A 26941-nucleotide genomic window follows, 5' to 3' on the forward strand; every position below is an offset into this window, starting at 1 on the left:
TCTCTCTCTCGCCCCCCCCTCTCTCTCTCTCTCTCCCTTTCTCTCTCTCCCCCTCTTTCGTTCTCTCTCTCGTTCTCCCTCACTCCCCCTCTCTCTCTCTCTCTCTCTCTCTCTCTCTCCCTCCCTCCCTCCCTCTCTCTCTCCCTCCCTCTCTCCCTCCCCCTCTCTCCCTTTCTCTCCCCCCTTCCTCAGAGAGCTTTTGGACTGGAGAACCAGCCTCCTCGTCGTCTGCAGCCAATGGACGCTGAGCAGAGCAGGCGAGCCTTCGTAAGCCGAGCCCCTACTTTGAATGCTACTATAACCCGGCCATCGGCTCCAATCATGTGACGGTAAATGTACTACAACTGGCCACATCACACCTCGACTGGAGGAGCGCGTCGGGTCGAGCCGTCCGGCGATCATGCAAGCTGCTCGCATACAGTGAGCAAGGAGTATAAGTATAAGGAGTATAATAAGGAGTTATTATCAGTGTTCTTCTGACCCACGATGCTGACGATCTGACAGCTGACAAGCTGCTGGGTCCAGGATTTACAGGCCGATTGAAAGGACAAGTAGTTTATTCACAGTCACACACAGAGGTAAGTGCGTAATGTGCGCTCTGCAGTGGTGGAAAAAGTAGGCTACTCACATTTTTTACTTGAGTAAAAGTATCAATACTGCAGAAATACTCTGTTACAAGTAAAAGTCCAGAATTCAAAATGTACTTGAGTAAAAGAACAAAAGTATTGGGATCAAAATGTAGGCTACTGAAAGCTGTAAAAGTACTCATTATGCAGAATGTCCCATTTCACAAGTGTTCAAGTGCATAAAATGTATACTTTTTCAAATGGCCGAAAATGTATAGGGCTGAAGTAGTTAATGTATGTTTTGTAATAATAATCAAAATCTACAAAGTAACTAGTGTCTAAAGTTGTCAAATAATTGTAGTGGAGTAAAAGTATAATATTTGTCTCTGAGATGAGTAGAAGTAAATTGAAAAATGAAAAAAAAATAAAAAATGGAATTGGAATTCATATTCATAGTCCCATCTTGCGTGATATGATGAACGCACAGCGCGTGTCCGCCGCGGGTTACTGTCGGCCAACTTGGCTTTAGCTTATAGTTGACAGAAGGGGGCGCAGCGCACAAACATGCACTTCCATCCATTCACTGACTGATGTGTGTAATTTCATAGTTATAACCATTCCAATGTGTTTTTAAATCATAAGTGGGTTGTTATAAAGGTTTCAGTAGGTTTCCTATGTAATTTTGTTCTGATCGTACTTGATTGATTGATTGATTGATTGATTGATTGAATAGGCTACTTTATTAACAGTTTGCAAAAAAGCACAGAAAGTAGCCTACAGTTCTATACAAGAGGTTGCTGAAAGGATTGAACCCAAGAAAGCACTATGGCTTGTTTCCATTGGGGTCCTTTGTACTCAATTCATCGAAACATTTATTGACAAACAAATATACAATACTATGCAAAAACATCATATAAACGAGTAGTAATAAAACATAAAAAATATGTACAGTTAACCTGGTGTCCAGAATGTCAATAGGCTACTGTTGGTGGGTTGTGGGGATAACTAAATGCCTTTGATCTCAGTGAATGTGTCCACACGCACTGATCGCGCACTGTCCTGTTCCACGAGCATCACGTTTAAATGCCATTTGGCTGACACTCTGACAGCAGACACTTCGCACGTGGCCGACGCTCCCTGGAGCCTAATGTATCATTCCGCAGTAAAACAGTGCAGCTTGCAGAAAAGGACTGATCTACAATAAACGTGTAGATTTGTTTGTTTCGGAGCTAGGCCGTCATAATATGACTGGCCTAGCTCCGAAACAAACAAACTAAAGTGCTGTTTAAGCTTCATATTCCATCATATTATGATGGAATATGAAGCTTAAGCAGCACTTTAGTTTGAGCTTCAAATCACTTGAAGATGTGTCACACATGTGCACATCTATGCTGTCAGGCAGAAACCTCATATCTGCATATTTTAACTTTTTCTGTTTTTTCTTTCGTAAATTAATGCCCTACTACTTCATCATACAAGAGTGTTGCACAAAAGTAGTGCACATTTAAAAATAAAAAGAAGAATAAAGGAACAAGGTTTCTACACAACACCAAGGACATGCTACACCTTCAAACCAAGTTGCCTCTATGGTAGCCTAAACCAGCTAGTGATTATCTTTTTCATCTCAGGGACACCCAATTTGATAACATTTTTATCTCTAGGATACCAATCTGTACTGTAAAATCTTCTGTGTTCATTTGGGACCAAATGGAACATTTGGTCATTCTACACTCTTGCAGTTATGTAGGCTATAAGTGACGGGTTCCATTTGGTTCCTAATTGTCAATAATTTTGCTGGGGACCCCCTGGAACCCCGTCAAGGACCCCTGGGGGTCACCAGACCCCACAATGAGAAACAGCGTTTTATTTTATTTTATTAATAGTGTGATTTACTTGTTTTAAACTTGTATATGCTTTTATCTGCACTATCATGTTGTCGCTGGTCATCATTGATTGAAAAGCACTTTGGGTCAAGTGCTGTCATTTTTTAAAGTGTGCTAGACCCTAAAGGTAACTTGACTTGACCTTACAAACTAAAGCCTGTTTTATGAACCGTAACAAACGCCTGGTTCTCCTCTGCAGGGAGAAGAAGACACCATCCATCCAGCCTGTGTGCAGAGCAGAGCCGACAGGAATGGTGGATCACTTGCCGCTTGGCGAGGAGACCTTCCTGTACCTCAGCGGCTCTCCGGTGTCCGATTACAGCCGTCGCTGTCACCGCGGCGGCGTGTCGCCGGGCACCATGGTAACCGACGCGGGCGTCTACCACCACCACCACCTCCACCAGGGGGCGACGATCTCCACGTCGCCGTTTGCCTCGGAGGATGACCTGAGCGAGTCGTCCAGCCCCTGCTCCTCGCTCTGCTCCAGTCCGGAGTCTTCGTCGCCCTCCTCGGTGCACTTCCTGGGCTCCGGATACGACAGCAGGAGTTGCGGGAGCGGCTCCTCGGGCAGGGAGAGCCACAACGACTGCCTGTTGGACCTCCTCCTGTCGCAGTCTTCTCTCGCCTCCTCTTTGGGCGGTGGCGGAAATGTCTCTCTCTCTGCTCCTCCGTCTTCCTCCCAACCGCCCTCCGCCCCCGTGTCCTCCTCCTCCTCCCCTCTGCTCCCCATGGGCCTGGCGTGGGAGGCCAGGAGGGAGCAGAGGCTCAGCCTCCTGCAGCAGCAGGCCAAGGAAGACGGTTACGAGTTCCCCGTGTTCCTGGAGGAGCTCCATCAGCTCCACCAGCTCTTCCAGCCCACGCTGGAGGAGATCGAGGAGTTCCTGGAGGAGAACATGGAGGCCGCCGCCATGAAGGACGAGGAGGGGAGCGACGGAGGGATGTCGCCGGCGTCGGAGGAGGCAGAGAGCCCGGGGACGTTAGCCGGGGACGCCGGCGGGGCGTCAGAGAGCTCCGATCAGACCGTCCCGGTGGCGTGTGGCGTCCACTCTCCAGACTCCTCCCACTTCGCAGAGACCAAACATCCATCATCGAGGACTGAAACGGACAACGCGGCGTCAGTCGCGGATTATAGTTGTAGTCCTGCTAGTTCAGATAGTGACGTTATGGATGGAATTAAACAGGAGAACTGTTCATCGCCGGCAGTCTCCACGGAGGGTTCGGGCGCTGCGTCCGGCATGCCGGTCATATTGCAGATCCAGCCCATACAGATCAAACAAGAACCCAGCCCCAGCGCCGTGTCCAGCCCCGTCACCCAGCAGTCCCCTCCCCAAGCGGCCCAGACCCCCTCAGACATCAAAATAGCCCAGCTCCTCGTTAATATCCAGGGGCAGACCTTTGCCTTGGTGCCTCAGCTGGTGCCCCCCGGCAACCTCGCCAGCACGAACGCCGGATCGTCCAAGTTTGTCCGGATCGCACCGGTGCCAATCGCCGCAAAACCCATGGGCCTGGGAGAAGCCGGGGTCGGAGGAGGCTCCGCCGCGGGGTTCCTCATCGGAGGCCAGAAGTACCAGAAGAGCTCTGTAGCGGACCTTATTAAAATGCACAAGTGCTCGTTCCCCGGCTGCAATAAAATGTACACCAAGAGTAGCCACCTAAAAGCCCACCTGAGGAGACACACAGGAGAGAAACCCTTCGCTTGCACGTGGCCAGGCTGCGGATGGAGGTGAGCATCTGTGAATATGTGCATGAGTTTGTGATTCAGATAGGGATAGAATAGTTACTGACTGCCAACTGAACTCTTGAGGGTCTCTGAGTTAAATTGGCAGATTTCTTACGGCGTGGCTCTGTAGGAGGCAAGCCGCCTAGTAGCGGATCTGTCTGTGCGTTCTTTTGTCTGTCTGGAGTGGACCGATCAGTGCCAAATGTCTTTTTTTTTTCTTTTTATAATGGAAGTCAATGGTGGTCAGATCAGGCTGAAACCTAAGACTGGCCACATTAAGTCCAAGATCCACATAGGAGCCACGCTGTTATTAGACTTTTTTTTTGCAATATAGGTAACTACATGATAAATTAAGTGGATGATAAAATAAATCCAAAATCTCTTCGCACGGCAAATCAGGCACTTGAACCAATGGATGTGTGTAAGCATGTATGACAGCCACTGGTTCATTTTTCTATGGTCATCCATGTAAATAGTTACAACCTTCCAGAAAACGGGACGCCACTCCAACCAAAAGTGCATCAAATACATCAACATCAAGTTCACGTGCGTCAGCGCATTTATCTTAAGTCCATACATCCAGGTCAACAGGGCTATCAGCTTCTTCTATTGACAGATAGACAGACTGTACGCAACACATGTGTGGCAATAACTCATGGAAGGATGAAAAAATCTAATCTGGAATTAAAAGCTGCCTTTGTTTGCAACGGCTTGGCCCGAAATGGTCTTCCTTGGGCAAATATCGTTTAGTATTTGCCCGAGGACAGACTGTTGAAACATTTAAGGAGCAAATAAATAAATGCTCTGCTTACTTAAACACACACACCAAAAAATATTGGTTCTTCAGCGGTTCCTCAGTGGTTCTTTGGGGTGGTTGAGGTGCTATATACCGTTATAGCACCGCTGTCATACAAAGAGCCTGTTAAGTCCCTTTATTAGTTTTTTAGAGGTTCCCTACTGGTTCTTCAGCTTAATTTAGATACCTCAAATGGTTCTATATCGCACCATTTGACAAAGGTGCGACAAAAGTAACGACTACAAGATAGGGATAGCACACCCAAAAAAAGAAATGGTTCCCCAAACACAATGTAGAAACAGTTTCTAAATAGCTCTAAAAGTGGGTCTTTGGCTCGTATAATGATAGGGGGATACAGAACCTTTGTCAAATGATACTGTATAGAACTATTAGAGGTAGCCTGGCATTGCCAGACTAATATCACTGCGTAGATATTAGTCAGGAATCTCTGTGTGGAACCTGCATTTCCAAGGGGCGAATACCTCTGGTGATAAACCCACCCCATATTTGCGTACTGGGCCCTGATTGATGCCCCACAACTTCGGGGGCAGGGGAATCCAATCACAACCGAGCGGGGCCAGACCAAATCTGCTGAGGGCTTCTTTTTCTCTTTTTTTTTGCACTGGCAGATTCGTCATGGTTTCCAGGCTATATTAGAGGTGCCTAAACTATGAGGAACCAGTAGAGAACCTCCATAAAAGCGTGCAGGGGGCTTAACAGGTTCTTTGTATGACGACCATCCTAGCCATTCAAAAGAACCACTGTAGAAAGCACATTTGTTGTGTAAAAAAAAAATCACTTTTAGTGCTATGCTGATATTGAAATTGGCTGCTGGGAGGGCCGGCGGGCGAGGGACTACGGCCACGTCACTCTGACATAACCATAAACAAACCCAATACGCCCATATATAGGCAGGACCACGGCCACGTCACTCTGACTCAGACATAACCATAAACAAACCTGATACGGCCATATATAGGCATGTCCCTATGACTCAGACATAACCATAAACAAACCAGATATGCCCATATATAGGCATGTCACTATGACTCAGATATAACCATAGACAAACCCAATATGCCCATTGCCCATATATAAACATATATGGAGATCCAGTTGTCCAGAGCCACAGATCCGACCACTATGCCCATATATGGTCATGGTGCATATATGGGACCTACTTCAAACACGGCATGCGCATCGGGACATTATTCAAGGAGTTCGGTTCCCGCTGCTGAGTCGTGCGATTGTCCAGAACCGCCGATCCGACTGATATGTCCATATTTGGACATATAGCGCCCGAACTCTAGATGTGAGAGCTGCATAGTGGCTCGAACTTCTAGTTTAGCAAATATAAAATGTTCTTTCTTTGACGGGAAGACTATAAAAACATATACAGTACGTAAACCAAATAATTTTACTCTTGTGTACTCGTATAGGATGTCTTCTCAAACTTTTTAATTACAAGGACCCCCATAACTCCCATAACCAAATGGACCCTGTGAGGGTCCCTGTGGAACCCCTTCAGGAACCCCAAGGGTCCCTGGACCCCACTTTGAGAACCACTGATGCAACAGACAGACACAAATCTTGAATCTTAACATACATCACAAACAGCTTGTACTGTACGTAGATAGAGACAGATAGAGATAGTGTAGGGTTACATTCTACACACCAATACTAAATCGATAGGCCTTCGCATGATGTTGTGACGCACAGAAAACATCAGTTTTCTGCTGTTTTCAGTGAGTGACACTGTCGTACTTGAGGTAATAATTTGTTCTGGTCGTGTAACTGTTATCGGTGTGTTTTTCCTGCCATGGCAGGAGTTGTAGATTAGATAGGGAGGCTTTTGAAGTTGCATTCAGACTTTGCACCGTGTTGGCAGACACACACTTGTTTGTTCTCCGTCTGCAACAACTTGATATATGCTCTCTGTGTTGCACACACACGTGTGTGTGCACTCACACACACACACACAAACACACACACTCACGCAACTGGCCTGTTGCAGTATGAAGTTCAAAGTATTTATTAGTTACTCTTTTACTTTGGCAGACATTTGTGGCCTGCTAATTCAATATGATCCATCTGTGATGAATCTTTTTTTTGTTCTATCAAACCCCTCCAGGGATCTATGACGGGTTTTAGGGGGTCCCCAAATGAGTGTGATGTGGTTCTGTTATTCGTCAGACACACATCTTCTCAGTCGGAAATCCTGTATCCTGCTTTCAAAGATTATAAACCACGTTTATAAGTTGTTGTTTTATTACCCACGATGCGTGTGTTTGTGCGTGCGTGTGTGCGTGCGTGTGTGCGTGCGTGCGTGCGTGCGTTACTACAAGTATAGTGGAATTTGAGAAATAGGACATTCTTAGGACCATTTTCCAAGAGAAAAGGTTATTTTATGGTTAAAAAAAGATTTGAGGAGTTTACATTTACATTTAGTTACATAGGCTTACATTTGGGTAAATATTCAGGTTGGGGTTAAAGTTACTGTAGGATGAAACATTTAGAGGTTAGGTTTAGGGGGTTGGGGTTGGAGTTATGCCTGATTTATACTTGTCACACACTGAAAATAGACGGCTTTAGGGTTATGGTTATAAATATAATACAAACGTGTGTGTGTGTGTGTGTGTTCTTTTCAGTGAGTGTATATGTGTATGCGGACAGTTTTTGCTAGTTTTTTTCCATTCTGTGTGAAGGGGGGGGGGGGCGGTATCAGATAAGTTTGGCTCTGCTCAGCAGTAAGTCCCGCATCTGTGCCAGGTGTTATCAGTGGCCTTGGTTGCCCCCGGCAACAGCAGCTGGGTGGATGGTGGGATGACAGTGGCATTATCACAGCTGTAGCTGTTTAACATCCACTCCACATGTAACCAACCCTGTCCAGCTGGGCCACTATCTGCCCTGTGCACAATACACTGCCTGTTCATTTAACTGTAGCACTCTGGTACTGCTGTAGTAGGGCTGGGCTATTTTTGCACGTTGCCACCGTTGTACAACGAAGTATAATACAGGGTTAAGTGGTTAATCAGACTAATCCATTTAGTCGATTAGAAAATAATTATTGGACGTTTTTGCGCCAATTCAAAACAGATTCTCGATTATTCAATTAACCTACATGAACAAGATTAAGTCGGTTATTGGTTTTAAGCGTTGATTTTGATATATTTCTGGTTAATTGCACAGCCCTATGGTTTAGTACAGGGGTTTTCAACTGATTGTGAACCAGGGACCACCACCCTGATTAAGAATCAACCTGGGGACCACTGTTGTGATGGGTGAGATTAGAGCTAAGATTAGTGCTATGCTAACACTTGCTACTGTATGCAATGCATCCCATGATACATCCCACTGTTTCTCAACCAGTGGTCCATGGACTACACAGACACATGCAATTATATGGCCACATTTCCTAATAATGATGACTCCATCAGGCAATCCGGTACACTTCCTCGTCTTGAGATTCTAACTCCCTTTTCTGTGGAATTTCTTGACCTCCGACTTCCCAGAAACTGACAACATTGACATGTCATCATAGGTCACCAGGTCGATAATATGCACTGTTCCATGGAACAAGAAGAAAAAAACATATTGCAACATGGTCAGGGACCACAAGTGGTCCACGGACCACCTGTTGAAAACCCCTGGTTTAGTACAACTGAGTGTGCTGGCATCTGTCCAATGATTGACCACTGCTATACACTGTTTGATGCTGCTCCAACAGTATGGATGATGTTTTGGATAGAAATAAGTGAAACCTTTATTGAGCTTCCCCCCGGCACCCCCTCCCCCCCCTCCGCCGGAAATTTGTGGTGTAATTTGTGGCGCCGATGAATTGCTCCAAAATCGACAAATATTTCACAATTATTTAATCTTGGCAACTTGGAAACTTGGCAACTAATTCAAACCGCTCATGCTGTTGCACCGTGTCCTTGTGGGTTAATATAACCGGAACATTGTACAACTCATCGCTCCATCCATCAGGCCTCACAGAGGCCAATACCATTTTGACCAAGACATGGTGGGACATCAAGGAGAATCAGACTGAGAGACATTGTAGGAGAGCTAGACAGCAGGAAAGCTGAGAGGGAGACATTGAGCTAGACAGCCGAGAAGTATGTTCATCTTTGAATTGAACATATATTGTTTTGTATTGTTTATTTTGTGTTGGTATTGCATTAAAGCTGCTGTCTTGGGCCGCTGGTCCGTAAAGCCTATTATGCCATGCCTGTCCATGATAGAATTGTGGTAGGGAAATTCTATTAAGTGGCTCTTAATGCATCATACACACAGCACCATTCAAAAGGTCACAGTATAAGAAACGGCCATTTGTACACTACAGCAGTGGTTTTCAAGCCTTTTCATATCAAGGTCCATTATTTATTCTGCATTTGAGCCACGGACCACCGTTTGATGAGATTTTAGCCTCTCAGACCCAAAACTTTGTTGTCATTGGATACGATTTTGTCCACAATTCCATGCTGTATTGATGTGGTACCATAGGAGAGGGCAAAATGTTGATGAAAATAACAATTCTTCTACATTCTCTAATTGTGTGACTTCTTGTAAATTAAGTAATGATTATGCTTAACAATAATTTAACTATTGTGAGCGTAAAATGACCATTTGGTTGGAAACCATTTGGTTTCCAACCAAATGGTTAAAGATCTATAAGGGTCCATTTGCTTTCCAACCAAATGGTTAAAGATCTATAAGGGTCCATTTGGTTTCCAACTCAACATCCTTTAGCTGGGGACCACCTGGAACCCCCTCAAGGACCACTGGTGGTCCCCGGACCACTGGTTGAGAACCACTGCACTACAGTGTTAAATTAGCTGTGTGTACAAATCCCCACACTGCCATTTAAATGTAAAACAAGCTGACCTTTACCAAAACACACAGAGAACGAAAGGAACACTTGCTTGCAATCTAGTCTTGTGATACGTAACCTTTACCTTTACATACACTGTAAAAATCCTCAGAGTGAATGAATCCACATTTACATGTACGCTCACAGTTGAATTAAAAACTAGAAAAGTGCGCTCATCTCTGCCAGGCTGGGTTGACTACCCAGAAGTGGCCCGCCCACCATTTTTTTAAGGCAATTATGCAGGCATAATACAGTATGGAGTATCTGAACCCTGTTTGCGACAATTGGTATCAGTGTAATCACCTTGGGGTACATCAGATGCTTTTTTTGCAAAATTCTGACGGCAATCTTAGCCAATCAGAATGTAATATGAAAAATCAGAATGATACATGAATTATACATGTTTATCAGATGACTCCAGATTTGTAGGAGCCAGGCCATATAACAGTAGCAAAAAGTGTGTTTTGAAGAAAATGCTGTGTCATGATCCAAGGATTCCAGGGAAAACAAAAAAAAACATGCTGCACGACCTACAGTTCAAGAGTTACAGGCCAAAACATAAAGCGACCTGTAATAGTAGCGTCACCATACTACCATTGCCGCTTCTTCCGTGGCCTACTGGAAGTGTGGGAGTATCTGGTCATATTTTAGCTCAAACCTGCTGAGCTTATACTGTATCTCACCCTCTCCTCTCCTCCTTCTCTCCTCTCCTCCTCTCTGCCTCTCCTCCCCTGTGGAGGACCTGCTGTAGTACTGTAGAGGTATAGGGACGGGGGTTTAGAGGGAGCGAGAGGTATAGGGACGGGGTTTAGAGGGAGGGGAACCGTATGCCTCTAGTCTCTGGTAACATGAGAAGCTCATGTGTTGTTGCTACTGGAGTAAATAGAGCTTGAGGAATTCAAATGGCTGGACCCATGCACACAACCTGCTGTGACACATACTGTCAAAATCACTTAAAGGTGTTGGTACTTACAGTACATTCTCCTCCCTCTCTCTCACTCACTCACACACGCACGCACGCACACACACACACACACACACACACACACACACACACACACACACACACACACACACACACACACACACACACATACACACACACACACACACACAAAATATATTTATTTATGTGTGGCTGCTGTGGCACAAACTAAAGTACACGTAAACACATAAAAGAGCATGTACACTTAAACAAATGGACACACACACGCTATCACTTCCTCATCAAAGCACACACATGCACAGTCGAGTGCTACTTGAACGCAGACCTGCATGCAGACTTTGATGTGGGCTCGGTGATGGACAGTGGTGTTCAGGTTTACTGTGACAACAGCGTGTGTGTGTGTGTGTGTGTGTGTGTGTGTGTGTGTGTGTGTGTGTGTGTGTGTGTGTGTGTGTGTGTGTGTGTGTGTGTGTGTGTGTGTGTGTGTGTGTGTGTGTGTGTGTGTGTGTGTGTGTGTGTGTGTGTGTGTGTGTGTGTGTGTGTGTGTGAGTGACCGATGACATCAGGCTTGTCGCTGGCTTGTGCCTTGTTCATACTCTGTCGTAGAACGGTGTTGCGTACCAAAAATAGCCGGCCGACACGCTCACCAGCGAGGTTGCCGATCGGCTATTTTCAGCATACGACACTGCCATGCGAGGAAGTATAAATCAGGCTTTGATTCCTCAGTCAACTGACTGTTTTGAGTTCTCCTATGAGAGGGAGACTGTGTAGGAGAGACAGACAGTAGGACGTCTGAAAAGGGAAACAGTGTAGGAGAGACAGCAGTGGTGGAAAAAGTACTCAAATTCTTTACTTAAGTAAAAGTAAATATACTGCAATATAAAAAATATAAGTATTATAAGTAAAAGTCTAAATTTACTTGAGTAAAAGTACTAAAGTATTGGCATCAAAATGTACTTAAAGTACCAAAAGTAAAAGTACTAAATATTTGAAAATAGCAGATCTACAAGCTCACAACGCGTCGCGATGCTACGCGTTGTGAGCTTGTAGATCGGCTATTTTCAAATAGCCTATGTATAAAATAGGGTTAAAGTGGTTAATGTATGTTTCATTATATCATAATTTATATCTGAAAAGTAACTAGTAATTAATGTTTTCAAATAGATGTAGTGGAGTAAAAGTACAATATTTTTCTCTGAGATGTTGTGGAGTAGAAGTAAAAGCATTGGAAATTGGATATAATCAAGTAAAGTACAAATACCTCAAAATTGTACTTAAGTACAGTACTTAAGTAAATGTTACTTTCCACCACTGAGAGACAGATACAGTATATATATATATAGAGAGGAAGCTGAGAGGGAGACAGTGTAGGAGAGGCAGACAGTAGGAAAGGCTCAAGTGGGATTTGACCCTATCTATACATGTGTGATTCCATAAGTCAATGCCACCAGTGAAACAGTGCTTCTGTTTAAATAACGAAGACACGTGAATGGGTGTTTCACATTCACGTGCCAGGCATTACATAACCATTTTTACATGAAATGTGTACACATACTTGGTAGAGCACAGACTATAGCAGAAAGACCGAGGACCCTGTCAGTGTTCTGGCATGTTTAGTTTATCGATTATGACTCGTCGCTCATACTGCGGTTTGTTTTGTCTTTGAGGAAACCATTGTCTTCTATTCATAGTTAGTTAATACAATGTGAAAATCTACTTGCTTGAGTTGGTCATCCAAAGCACTACATTCCCCGACGCCGTTATTTTCTTTCAAAGTTCTGTTATCATTGCATTTGAATGCATTTAACGTGCAAATTGATTTGAAAAGTCAAATCGAACACCCATGTCTTCTTAACGGCTGAGTGACGCTTAGCCAATATTGACTCATTTATTTCTAAGTAGGTTCGGTAACCTTTTTAATGAGCTTGGAGAAGACGACCATTAGTGGACAAAATGGTCTATGTTTATGTACAATACATGAACTAAGCTGTGATTGGACAATAACATGTACTGGTGGTGGGAGACCAACTTCTAGGCCAAGGTCTGGGGAGATGTGGTGCGTATGAGCTTCAGGGTCTAAATGTCTCAATGGAAGAGTAGGGCGACCACCTCCAACCACGCAGATGTACTAGATATAGTATTAACATACTGTACTCTACCATACAGATTGGTTAAGATATGTTTTGGATCGCTGCTTTAAAATGAGGGGACTCCACACAGTGATCACTTCACCCCCTGCATGATTCTCATTTAACTGTACGTTCTGTATAGGCAGCGACAAGCTAGGACAAAACCTGTGTGTGTGTGTGTGTGTGTGTGTGTGTGTGTGTGTGTGTGTGTGTGTGTGTGTGTGTGTGCGTGTGCGTGTGCGTGTGTGTGTTGTTCTGCACCCACACTGACTTTACCCCAGGGGACAACCGCAGTCTAGAGAGGCAGAGAAAACAGGGCTATCAAGCTCAAGTTCCCAACCACCCCACCCCCTACCCAAACCCTACTATATGTACTCATTGACCCTCCTGAGAGTTGAGAGACCACTTTAGAGAGAGAGAGAGAGAGAGAGAGAGAGAGAGAGAGAGAGAGAGAGAGAGAGAGAGAGAGAGAGAGAGAGAGAGAGAGAGAGAGAGAGAAAAGGAAGTTGAGTGTTAAGAAGAGAGTGAAGAGACAGAATCAGTGAGAAGAGAATCGCCCCACATGATCAATCTTCGGCAGGCCATGGATTTGAAAAACACTCCTGGTGTGTATTTGCATAAGACATCAATACATTTGCTTCAGAGGGTTAGGGTTAGGTGCTGTGGTATGTTATATTTGTTATATTTGGGCCCCAGCCCAGGTTGAGTCAGTGTAATAACGTACATGCTTTCTATCATGTCCCAGCATGAAGCTGATATGGAACAGCATCAGCTTTAGGGTGTGTAGGACGTTTCTGTGTGTGTGTGTGTGTGTGTGTGTGTGTGTGTGTGTGTGTGTGTGTGTGTGTGTGTGTGTGTGTGTGTGTGTGTGTGTGTGTGTGTGTGTGTGTGTGTGTGTGTGTGTGTGTGTGTGTGTGTGTGTGTGTGTGTGTGTGTGTGTGTGTGTGTGTGTGTGTGTGTGTACACAAGAGTGAGGTGAGGTACGATGTGTTCATTAGTGTTATTGTATGTGCATAATGCATTTGTGCGTGTGCGTGTGCGCTGCAGGGGGCATGTGGGTGCACGTTGTGCGCCCACATGCCCATGTGTGTGTATGTGACAGCCTCAAAATGTACAGTACAGTTTGTGATGTGACACGCCTTCCCCGCTGTTTGTTGACAGAAAGCTCCTGTTAACCCTTAAAACCGCTAGACCCCCTCCCCCCCCCCCCCCCCCCCCACACACACACACACACACACACACATACATACACACACACACACAACACTATTTAAACCTCTGGTTTCAGGCCACATCTGTTAACCTACACAGTCTCCAGACTTAGAGACTCCTGTTTCATTTTTCTTCCCAGCATCCAGCACTCGTACTCAAAGACGTCTTCCTCAGCATAATTAAGCAAAGGGCGACGATCATTAAAAAAGCATTACAAGTCCCCTTGTTTCTGCATCAGTGCTCCATCAGTAAAACATCAATCCACTAATGCAGTGATTCTTGATCTTTTTCATTTCAAGGACCCCCAATTTGATATACATTTAGGAGGATTTTTGTTGCTGGGACCCCAATCCGAGAACATTGTTCTTGTTAGACATGATTTGGTCCAATATAGTCTGTCATTTGGTCCAGAATTTCTTTTATATTCTGTAGATATAGCGATAATAGTGAAACTGATCAAAACAGACATTCTTGCATGTTCTCTAGTTGTACTTGTACATGTAATAATGGTGACGGTTAACTGTCTGAAATGGCTCAAGATGTGGTCATAAACATAATTAATCAGCAGCCGCACTTGAGTATTACGTTTTATTATCAAGTTTCAAGTTAAATTAATATTCTGGATTTGTTTTGCACTGAAAGGGATGCTAATTGCTAACCTAATGTATCGTTCTGCAATACTTGTTCCACAGTCAGTCAGTTGCTCGACAGAGTGAAATCCTCTTAACTCAAATGGAGCCAAATGGACCCGTACAAGTCCATGTGGTCCTATCTCCTAGTTAAATTTACACTGAGGACATTACAGGGTAGATACACATAGTTCAGCCAGCACAGACCTGGTTGGAATTTAACTTTCCATCTCGGAAATTGAACCGGCAACCCTTTCGGCTATAAATCTCACTGACCGCTGGCCAGCCACCCTGGCCGCGACAAAGGCAAACGCGGTCCCAGGAACAAAACAGTGTCACTTCAGTTCAAATTCCATCGCCGCGCGACCCATTAGCCACATTGCTTATCTCCCCCAATCGCCCCCATTTCATTAGGATACGCGTTTACTGCCGGCCTTTAAAAAGATAAACGGGCCTCTTGTGAAATCCCAACGTCTGTGAATAAGTGCGAGTGATGTTTCTACTTCTCTGTGAATTATCACCTTCATGGGAAGAAGGCCTCATGCTGCTGTGTGTAAACAAACCAATATGGGGTTATAGATTTACACATTCAACTGACCGTTACTCTTTAACTAACACACAAGATATACACAACTGGCAGACAAACACACACACTCAAGCATGCGTCACGCGCACACACACACACACACACACACACACACACACACACACACACACACACACACACACACACACACACACACACACACACACACACACACACACACACACACACACACACACACGTATTATGAAGACATCAACATTTTAAGACAGTTATTTTATGAATGCCATTTATACAACTTCTTTGCCATGTTTAACCCTAACCCTAAAACCAAAAATAGCAATTCTACAAGCTTGTAAATCTGCTATTTTTGGCGAGTGACACTGGCATACAAAGTGTAATTCAACTCCAACCCTAACCCCCTAAACCTAACTTCTAAATGTTTAATCCTAACCCTAAACCCAACCTTTAACTCTTTGACTGCCAGAGTATTTTCATAAAGTACTCCCCCAGTGCCAGCAATTTTCGTGTTTTTTTATTTTTATATTTTGAATTTTTCTCATGAAAATAATTTAAGGACACATAATGTAAAGACCCAGCACAAATCCGCCACTAGAGCGCAGCACATGACAGCTTTGATCATGTCGTTGGGTCTCTCTCACCCTTCTTCATAGATTAGACAAGGAAAAACATGAAAACGGATGTGACGTCCCCCCCATTGTTTTGATCGGCGAAAATTACGTTGTGATATACGACGGCGATGACTGATCGTCACCCAGACCATAGATTATAGAAGAGAAACTGTCCGTTTGTCCGTCATACCGTGTGAAAGACCGTTTATTTACCTATTTTGGACGAAAATGACTGGGGAAAAGAATCAAAAACCGGAAACGGAATCCAGGTCATGAAACCGGATGCAGATGTCCGTGAAGTAAGTGGAACTCGAGAATAACATTGAATATTAAGCAGCATAGCGCAATCAGAGATTAAACAATGAACGCGCGTCCAGCGCGTCCAGCGCGTCGACGGCCAACTGGACAAAGTAGCACTTGACGCGTTATCGCGTCGTCCGCAGTCAAAGAGTTAAGGTCTAACTCTGAGAATTCTCTAACATTTCTCTGGTGAGGTCCAGGAAAATTGTCCCTACAAACGTCTATTTCTCAAATGCTATTATACTTGTGGGGACATTTGGCCCCAGGCGCGCGTGCACACGCACACACACACACACACACACACACACACACACACACACACACACACACACACACACACACACGCACACACACACGAGAAGCGGTTTGCCACCGTGCCATCACGTTGCACGTGTAGCATGCAGTTTGTTCTGTGGTATAGACAGGCCAGATCAGGAATAGACCCCCGTCTCGGATTTACGGCACACATGTGTCCGAGGGCTAAATCTGGAATGGCCGCGTTAACTTCCCTGAGACCGGGCAAAGTTAATACACACACGCACCTCTCCCATTACCCCAACACGCAGCTCCTGACGTAACTGCCGTGTTTTGAATAGTAGAAAGACGGGCCGTCTTTCTGCTATTCAAAACACGGCAGTGGGGACTCTTGTCCTCTCTTTGATCTCGGCCTCGTGTTATCTAAGCTTTACCGCGCTGTACGTTCTACCATGTGCAATGTTTGAGGTTGCAATCCAGAACTTGTTTTAAAGAATAAAACCTTGCTTTCACTAATGTGCGTGGTGGAGTGTGTTCGTGCAGTATAAGTAGTGCATCTGCAGTGAGAGATTTAGACCCTGTTGTCCAGTAGGACACCTACTGGTTGAGAAGTAGTACTGCCTGAAGCTCATAAGCCCAATGTCTCCCCTGGCCAAGCAGGGATTCCCCTCTTCCAGCAGCAGGAGAGCTTTGGTCTCCCGCATGTAATTTTCTTTTTAATATGGATTTATAGGTGAAAATAGGTACATGCTAATATTTTTACACTTGAAAAATTATATTCCACACAAAGATGAAAAAGGTTTTTCGTTAGTCCTATGGGAACCAGCATTGGGGCTTCATTCAGTCAGAGCGACTTAAACAAGATCTAAAGCATTCCTGGTGCTTCATTTCTGATTGGTTGTTTCAGGAATGCAATCACAGAGCAACCTCAAACCGCATGCGTGTTTTGTAGAAATAAAACCGTTTTTAGTTTTCTGTCCAAAATGTTGTTGTTTTTTAATTCAGATTAATCTAAATGACCCTTCATTTATTCTGATAGGTTCTCACGGTCAGACGAGTTGTCCAGGCACCGGCGCTCTCACTCTGGAGTGAAACCGTACCAGTGCATCGTCTGTGAGAAGAAGTTTGCCCGCAGCGATCACCTGTCCAAACACCTCAAAGTTCACCGCTTTCCCCGAAGCAACAGGACAGGACGCTCTGCAAACTGACCCCAACGACCCCAGCAACCCCACCCACGTGTGTGTGTGAGTGTGTGTGTGAGTGTGTGAGTGTGTGAGCAGAGAGAGAGAGCGAGAGAGGGAGGAGAGGGGGGAAGATCCATTCTAAGAGAGACCGTGGCTGGACATCTGGACGTATCTTGTTTTATTAGTGGTCCTTCTGTCGGAACGTCGGTTCACGTTCGTGGTACTGTGATAAATTATTGGGTGGTGAAGAAAGGACTTGAGCTAAGCTGAAAACTGTTACTTGACATGACACCCTCATCGGTGTAATAAGCTTCTTGTATATTACAACAATGTTTTTTTTTTGTTTTTACTTTTCTTGGTCTCATTCAAAATGTTTTAGATAAAACAATTGGATGCTTTCAAAGAAAGATTTGCAGTTCAGAGTATTTTTACACTTTGAGGTGCAGATGGTTGTTGGCGTGTATGCTTGTACAATTCATAAGCTTTGTGGCTATAAACGTTTTGACATTGCGGGGCCTGGAAGTACACTATAATGACCAAAAGTCAGTGGACACCATTTCTAATTAGTGTTTCTAATTAGTGTCCTTTTCTTCCAGTGAATGGAAATCTTAATGCTACAATGACATTCTAGACAATTGTGTTCTTCCAATTTTGTGGCAACAGTTTGTGGAAGTCTGTTTCCTGTTTCAGAATGACAATCACCCCTAACCCCCACAACCACCACCACCACCACCACCACCACAGACAGACAGACACAAATGCTCCCTCATACAGAAATGGTTTGTTGACATGAGTGAGAAACTGCCTGCACAGAGCCCCAACCTTAAAGCTGCAATCCAGAACTTGTTATTTTAACCAATGTGTGTGGTAGAGTATGTTAATACAATATAACTAGTGCATCTCCAGTGAGACATTTAGACCCTGAAGTCAGATAGGACACTTACTAGTTGACTAACTCTGTCTGAAGCTCATACAGTATGAGCAATATTTCCACTGGTCAAGGGGGGATTCCCTTTGGCAGTGTGGTAGAAATGTGGTTTCCCATGTGGGAGACATGGATTAAAATACCGGGTAGGACATAAAACCTACGGATTGCACCTTTAATCATATCCTTTTGAAATAAATGTCCGACCTCACTAATTTTTCTTGTAGCTGACTGGAAGCAAACTCCAGTGGAAAACCATCCCAGAATAGTGGAGAATACAGTAGCAAAGGGGGACCAACTCTATATCTATGTCTGCAATTTGTTTTGTTTCGTAAACCTGGGCCCTATTTTTAGATAATTTGGAATAATAATAGTTTTTTTAACTGTCAAGCCTCCAAATACTCTATAAATAGTGCAGAGCTTTAAAAAAAACTAGAAAAACAATTCCCCTTTCATTTTCAAATTCCTCCACACAGCTGACATGATGACTGCAGTCAGCTGATTGGCTACTGTTATTATCACATTACTTCAACATGCTGCTGCTTCTCTTTACACCCTGTACCTCAAACACAGAAAGATCCTCAGTGTCAATTTAACTCTGAGAGTGTACAAATGTATCCAAATGGAGCCATAATGGTCCATTTTATTAACATTTGTAGAAACAGATTTACAAATTGATCAGTTATCACTGGGGATTTTAAGTGTGGGTACTGGCTTGTACTTGATGTTTCAGGCACAATTTTAACAAATGGATCGTATTGGATTAAACGTGGCCAGTAGTAGTATCGGACCGATACTGAGACTGATACTAAGCATCATATGTCTTTAAATTCATGATGTGTTTGTGTGTGTTATTGAGCTGTTAAACAGATAGGGCTTCATTCTGGACTAAATGCTTCTATGAAGATTTATGGACCAGAACTATTCATGGGATTGGGTTGACTTTTCCAACAGCCAGACAGGGGTGGGCAACAGCCTCCTTTTGATCTACCAGCTGTTAGGGGTTCAAGTGTCTTGCTCAGGGACACTTCAACATGTAGACTCACTATGGCTGCCCGTATAGCACCCGTAAAACATCTCTGTAACGTCCATAGCACCTGTATACTGTAGCACCCGTATCGCACCAGTCTGCATAGAAACACGCACAAATGATTTGTTCTGATGACTTTGCCTTTTAATCAGCGACAGACGACAGTGTTGAGTAACTGTGACTTTGTGTCATCTTGGCATGAAGTTGTGATGTTGAAATGCTCCACCTGATCCAAAGAGTATTCATTGTACACCTGGCCTTTTTGTATTGAAAAGAATCTGGGTAGAAATGTCAGCTTCATTAAATATTTAATTCAATGTTCACTTTTCAGAGGAGTGCATGTCTGCTACAGCAATTAACAAACATGAAATGTAGCACCCGGTAAGGGTGTCATGGAAACATAACATGCCAGATGCCACTCACCAAACAGATTTGGGGCCCTAGAGTTATGTACCTGCACTTGAATAAAACATATTTCTTCTCCAATAACCTTCTAGCCAAACCACAAAATTGCATTGTTGGTCTCCCTGAACTTGTCATTGACCTTGTGGTTTTCATGGCCTGGAGAGATGGTTAACATTGTCACAGAGACGTATTAAGATATCAAAGCCACTGTCGAGATTGAGAACAATAGTAACGACTGATTTGTAAAGCTATGGGGCAGCGAGGCAAATTGACAGCAATTGCTAGCCAGTTTACAATAGCCTGCGATCCCTGTGAAGTGCCATATCAATCAATGCAACACTTACTGTCACTCTGTAATTATCTCTCCCACTGCTACAACCCTACAAAGCTTTTCCTCTTAAAAACATGGACCAGTTGCCAAACATACAGTAACTGTGAAGATGTGCGGTGCCGCAGCGTAAATTCTCCAAATGTCTTTTAGCTGTAATTGTCACTCATCACTAAATCAAGTTTAATTGAGATTAAATGTGACTCGTCACACCATATTTATGTCTCATGGAAGAATCGAAGCTATGCGGATTCTGGGTTTTTAATTTTGATGGACTGTCAAAGCCTCCAAAGAACAGATACCATAGCCTATAATTTATCACTAACATCGCTTTGCCAAAGAAATATGCTTTCTACTTGTACTGTAAGAGAACAGTTGGGTCAGGGTGTAGTTAATATACTAATGGATTGGTTTCATTTGGATTACAGTAAAAGGAGGGACGCAATATGGCTTCTGGAAAAAGAAAATCAGAGATGTACTATAAAACCTGACTGTTCATTTAAAGAGGGTGTAAGTGATATGTTTTTTTGTTGTTGCTGTTGAAAGTTGAAGGTCTATATTCCAATACAGTGATTGTTCTGTAACAGGGGTCCCCCCGTCTCTCTCCAGCTCTTAAGTAAACAGAAATACATTTTCTAATCAGGAGAGAGAACCCCACAATTGTATCCCGTACAGTATGAGTTCTTTCTCCTGATTGGGTATAATTGGGATCCCAACCTGAATTTTCTGTTTAGTAAAGAGCTGAGGAGACCCCTGTTACTGAACAAACACTCTTTAGTCTATAGAAATGATTACTATCAGAATATAGAACTTATTTTAACAAACAATATCACCCCCCGGCCCCTATAGCTATTTTCTACGAAGAGACTCTGTGTAGAGGGAAAGCGGACCTATAGTATAGTGCGTTGTGGGACCCTGGTCAACTACGTATGTGGTTAAATCAAGTGGAGGCAAGCCATCAACTTTGCCAACAGACATCTAAATAACTTGAACAAGGGAATGTTGAACTTTAGGTTAGGGAATAAGAAACATGTATGTTTTTTATTTTATTTTATTTTTGCTACATCAAATGCTTGACATACGCTATTGGAGGTACAATGTGCCTTGATGGCAACGTGTATGTATGAAGTGTTCAACTCTGTAATATATGCTTTGCAAGGCATTCCTTCCATGCAATATGAAAAGAAAGAAAAAACAAAGCTTTTATGAATTAGTGTTATTATGTATGCTCATGAATGTATGTAAATATTGTACATGCATCTGGAACAGAAATATTCTTCTAATCGTTTCTGCAGTTATGAAAATAATTTCTACAAATATGTAAAAAAAAAAAAATGTAAATAACATGATAATTCAATATATTGTAAAAATTCTAACTTACGCTTTTTTTTGCTAGGGGTTTACAAAGCACATTCCATGTGTTACACAAAAGTCATGAAAATTAATGAATGACATTTCTCTCATGAAAATGTATTAAACATTTAATTGACTGGATGACATACGTATAAAATATTTCAAAGTAAAATATCTATAAACTATTCTAAATTGCAGCACAACACATCATGAAACATGACAACTCTGTTATAAATGTAAATATGTTATAATTATATGTAACCATATGATAATTCTGTGCTATGTATGTGCTATGTAAACTCCATACAAAGAACAAGCCAAAAGTTATATAAAATGTTCTATTTTTGTTTTCTTTGTTCTACTACATGAATGCATTTACAAATAAAAATAAAAACTTAAATAAACCTAGATTTCTGTTTGATTTTGAGTAGATTGTACTGTATCAATTCCAGTTGATCATGGTCGTTTTTATGTTGACATGAATATTAATCCTCAAAATGAATAAAATGTGTGAGACGTTCATGTTTACATCACTAAATCAACTATATACACGGTATCATGACATATTTGATGCATTTATTCATCTATGCGTCTCATTAATTTACTATCACGCCTAGATGTATTAGCCACCTCTGTAGGTTGATTATGTCATTATCAGTGGTGGAAAAAGTACTCAAATTTTTTACTTAAGTAAAAGTATCAAAACTGCTTTGTAGAAAATAATACTCTGTTACAAGTAAAAGTTACGGAATTCTAAATGTACTTGAGTAAAAAGTACAAAAGCATTGGTATCAAAATGTACTTAAAGTCATTATGCAGAATGCCCCATTTCACAAGTTTTCAAATGTATAAAATGTATAAAAATCTTTTGGAGCAGATTTACAAGCTCACAATGCGTCGCATTATGTATGTTTTGTAATAATAATCAGAATCAGAAGTAACTAGTAACTAAAGTTTTCAAATAATTGTAGTGGGGTAAAGGAATATTTGCTCTGAGATGTAGTGGAGTAGAAGTAAATGTACTGAAAAAAATGTAAAAAAGTACAGTACTTGAGTAAATTTACTTAGTTACTTTACACCATTGGTCATTATAGGCACAATTTCTGGGGGGTAAATAAACAAAACCAGCTAAACTCTGGTGGTGGAACAGTGGTGGAAGAAGTACTCACATTATTTACTTAAGTAAAAGTATCAATACCACAATGAAGAAATACTCTGTTACAAGTAGAAGTCCTGCATTCAACATTTACTTGCATAAAAGTACAAAAGTATTGGAATCAACACATACTTATAGTACCAAAAGCAAAAAAACAGTCATTACGCACAATTCCAAAAAAAGTTTTAGGAGGGTAGGAAAATACTCCAGTAAAGTAAAAATACCTCAAAAGTGTACTTAAGTACAGTATTTGAGTAAATGCACTTACTGTAGTTACTTACTTTCCACCACTGCCTGTGAAAACCCCTAGAACCACCGGAAGTGTGTGGTAATTGTGTACACTGGTCCCAGATAAAGAGGTAGGTATGTTTACCTGTTAATACCCGGTGACCTGGCTCCTAGGATATCAGTATCTAGTATGTCTTAGTATTCGTGTACTGTCATCTTTATGGATATCAGTTCCGAGGGCAAATCAGAAACTACTAATACATCTCCCAAATAGAAGCAAACAGAAATAGATCATTGGGCTTTTAGACTGTTGCAAAAGTAGTCACAATTTACTAGAACTTGCATCTTTACTCTTGACTTAACAGGTATTCAACATGGGGAAACTGTTCCCTCTAGAGAGAGCATATACCATCTTATCGTACCATGTTATCTCTTATCTCTTATCTGACACCTTGATCTCAGAGTCACAAACGTAAACCTCATGTTATCTCCTCTGTATCGCTTCCTCTCCTTCTGCATGCACTGAATTCAGAGTTTGTCCATCCGCGTTTGTACTGAATTCATTACCTCCCTTTTGAATAGAACATACATTCCAAATAACTGAACTTTTCAGCAGCAGCCGTGTTCTAGATTTGAACGTGTGTTGTACTTAAGTGATGAAAATCTTTGGCTTTTTCTTTTTCTCTTTTTTTATTTTCTTTTCAGAGTAGCCAATTTGTCTTCCCCATTTTCTTACAATCCCAAATCTCAAATTCCCCAAACACCCACACATTTCTATTTCTGTGTAGATTTGTCACTGCTAGCACTACTGGCTCACCTGCCAGTAAGGAGCCCCGACCAGGGGGAAGTAGCACATCCACCCTCCACCCACAGGTGAGGAGTACCTCATTCGAAATCCCCTGCTGACAAGCCCTGCCCCAGCCTAGGAGTCAATGATGCAGAAGCCGCGAACATGGCCAATTGTGCTCATATGCCCCCAGTCTCTGCGATGGTGCACAGGAACTTTACCCTTGCACCACCGAGCACCCTTCTTTGGCTTTTCAACAGATAGAAGTCTTCATACAGTGAGCCCTACAGCCACAGGCCAAATTCACCTCCCTTTCTACTTTCAAGGTTGGCGCAGGTTGTCTGGAGCACGCTTGAAATCGTCTTCAAACAACAACAATGTTCATGTGCTTCTCTTTGGTGAAACAGCATGTTTGTTTGATATCCCCATGTCGGTTGAAGGATGAAAGTGAGGAAATACATTGCTTCCCATAAAGTTGCACAAGAAACATAACAGTTGGAAGACAGGAGGAATGCTAACGGCAGATTCATACCACATGGATCGCAAACTCCCCAGCCTCAACACCACTCTCCTCTCTCCCCGTTCATGTCCTCTTTCCCTTCCTTCTCCATCTCTAAGCCCTTTCTTCCCTCCTTCCCCTCAGCCTGTTAATGAAGCATCTGTTTTGTTTTCGCTGAGTCACTGTGCATAAGCAGAGAGGTATAGCAGCTATCTTAACAGCAGAAGCATGGCCTGTGTCTGTCCGTTGGGTGTCTGCTACGGACGTAGCTCATGTTGATTTATGATCCAGCACGCTTTCAGAGGCATTCTGGGATGAAGCAGGAGCATTTAATTCAACACATGTGCATCAGAGGTACTGGGTCCTCTGCTCAGCTCTAAGCATTCAGTGTCCCTTTGTGTGTCGCTCTGTTCCTAATGTTTTGGCCCAAACGGCAGACACAACACCCCAAGGCGTAGCTAATTGCTCCAATGCACGTGTGACCACATGCATTCAGTGTTTATGTTAGCGTGCACGGACACCAGTGATGTTATTATTTATGTTCTGCGTTGGTCTGTGTACACTCCTGCGGTGGTGCTGCATGGAATTATGCGAACATGAATGGATGATGTTGAATTAGTTGTCTTCCATATTTTATTGACATTGCATAAAAGAAAAACACTTTATTGCTTTTCTCTGCATACTGCATCTTGATGTAATTTCTTTCTGCATTGTGTCGCTCCGGGGAATTCCACTGCCCACAGAAAGTTTCTTCTAAGCCTTTCTCTGTCATGTTCACTTATAACAACTATTCTTTTTAATTCATCATGGTTATGTGTAAATAAAGCAACACAATTAAACAAAATGTGAGATTAGGCATTGTGTGATCACAGAGAAAGGTCAACACAAAGAGCTGCTGGCCATGCCAACTTTGACAATGGTTTAAATGAAATCACCTAGCAGATAGTTTTCATAGCACCGAAATGTCAGATTACATGGTATAGATTCTCTATACTCAAGGCATAATGAGTCATATTTGCTGCAAAATGGAATCTATGGAATCTATGGCTCATGATGCTAAACCAATCTGAGTTGATGATTCACCAACTAGTTTCTCAACACAGCATTGTCATGGTTAAATCTTATGGATTATTTCCATTATTGCACAAGTTTAAATAGTATCCTGTTCAAGATTAACTGAAAGCCTATAGTACCGTCTGTCTGTCTGTCTGTCTGTCTGTCTGTCTGTCTGTCTGTCTGTCTGTCTGTCTGTCTGTCTGTCTGTCTGTCTGTCTTTATGTAGCCGGCTAGAGTTGAGCCTCAGGGGGCCACCGTAGAGACAGTGGCACGCTCCACTTTCGCATGCTGTAGCCGGCTAGAGTTGAGCCTTAGGGGCCACCATAGAGACAGCGACGTGCTCCACTTCTGCATCACCAATCTATTGTTTACTATTTAAATGCTCAGCCGGTGACCAAACGTTAAGCTGCTTGGGGGTTTCAGCTGCAGGTTTTGCGACCCGGGTCTGATCTTTGTTTGCGTGTCTTATTTTCCTTGCCTGGGTGAGTAACACGCGGCATGTATGTTTTTAATTGTTGTACTAAATGTTCTAAAGCAGCATTTTAATCATTTATTTTGTTTCTACCCAGGTTGAGGTCATGGTGCTCCGTGCTCGAGTCCCGACGTGACGAGTACATGTGCCGAGAGGGGGATAATATGAAAGAACAATGACAATCTACGGTATACAAACAAATTGTTATGTAGTTTATTTGATTTATTTGTTTCTATACAGTAGTGTACTAAATGTTGTTGTTTCCACTCCCTGTAGATCTCACCACTGCTGTTTTGTTTATTTTGAGTTATTGTTTGTTTTAATTTGTATTCTGTTATACTAATTTAAATGGTGTTTGTTTGTTTCTCCCCCAAACACTGTGACGAGCGCCGCTACCATCTGGAGTCAACGGGAGCCGGGGGGTATAGCCGACCGGCTACAGGGGGTCACATGGGTGCACGGTAGTCCACGACCAGTGTTGGGCATGTTACTTTAAAAAAAAAAAATAGTTATAGTTACTAGTTTCTTCTCCAAAAAAAGTAACTGAGTTAGTAACTGAATTACTCTATTGTAAAAGTAACTAGTTTCTAGGAAAAGTAACTATTTGCATGAAAAAGTTGTAATATGTCAAAGAATTTGAATTTTTTTTGGGAGCAGGTTTCACAAGCCAGGTGCATAGAGTAGAACAGCATAGACAGGTACTTACTACTTACACATAATAACCTTTGCCATGAGGGAGAAATAAACTTCAATAAATGTATTGCACTTCAATATAATATTTATTGCACCTCAACGCACAGCAACTGGTAGATAACAACAGTAAAACAGGTGTAATTGCCTTCACCAGTGGTTCTCAAACTTTTTGAAAGTCCAGTTTTTAAGTCTAATATTAATATATTAATTGGGCTGCCTTAGGGACTATTATATCACTCCCTTATCTGAATATCTAAATTTAGTGGTACCGAATTGAACCAAATTTCCCTGTGGATTATATGTACTGTATCTATCCCAACTAAATCTTAAAATTGGCCTG

General features: G+C 42.6%; 1 protein-coding gene across 2 annotated transcripts; it reads left to right on the plus strand.

Moving 5' to 3' along the window:
- Positions 1-347: 347 nt before the first annotated feature.
- Positions 348-22114, plus strand: LOC308097110 (Krueppel-like factor 15). Of its 2 annotated transcripts, XM_080444706.1 has the most exons (4): positions 348-578; positions 2649-4172; positions 17525-17729; positions 18360-22114. In XM_080444706.1, the coding sequence occupies exons 2-3, from the start codon at positions 2701-2703 to the stop codon at positions 17691-17693; spliced, it is 1641 nt and encodes a 546-aa protein (XP_080300832.1). In that variant the 5' UTR covers positions 348-578; positions 2649-2700; the 3' UTR covers positions 17694-17729; positions 18360-22114. The 2 variants fall into 2 exon arrangements, with proteins under 2 accessions (XP_080300832.1, XP_080300831.1); XM_080444705.1 differs by having other exon boundaries at positions 17525-22114.
- Positions 22115-26941: the final 4827 nt, after the last annotated feature.

Source organism: Gymnoscopelus braueri, assembly GCF_963280865.1.
Source record: "Gymnoscopelus braueri genome assembly, chromosome: 12".
NCBI classification, from domain to species: domain Eukaryota; kingdom Metazoa; phylum Chordata; class Actinopteri; order Myctophiformes; family Myctophidae; genus Gymnoscopelus; species Gymnoscopelus braueri.

What these genes read in the sequence shown, in the direction of transcription:
- LOC308097110 (XM_080444705.1), top strand. Translation starts at nt 2,701, where the DNA reads ATGGTGGATCACTTGCCGCTTGGCGAGGAGACCTTCCTGTACCTCAGC. An exon ending in TGGCCAGGCTGCGGATGGAG is followed by an intron (nt 4,173 to 17,524) that starts GTGAGCATCTGT and finishes TTATTCTGATAG; the next exon opens with GTTCTCACGGTCAGACGAGT.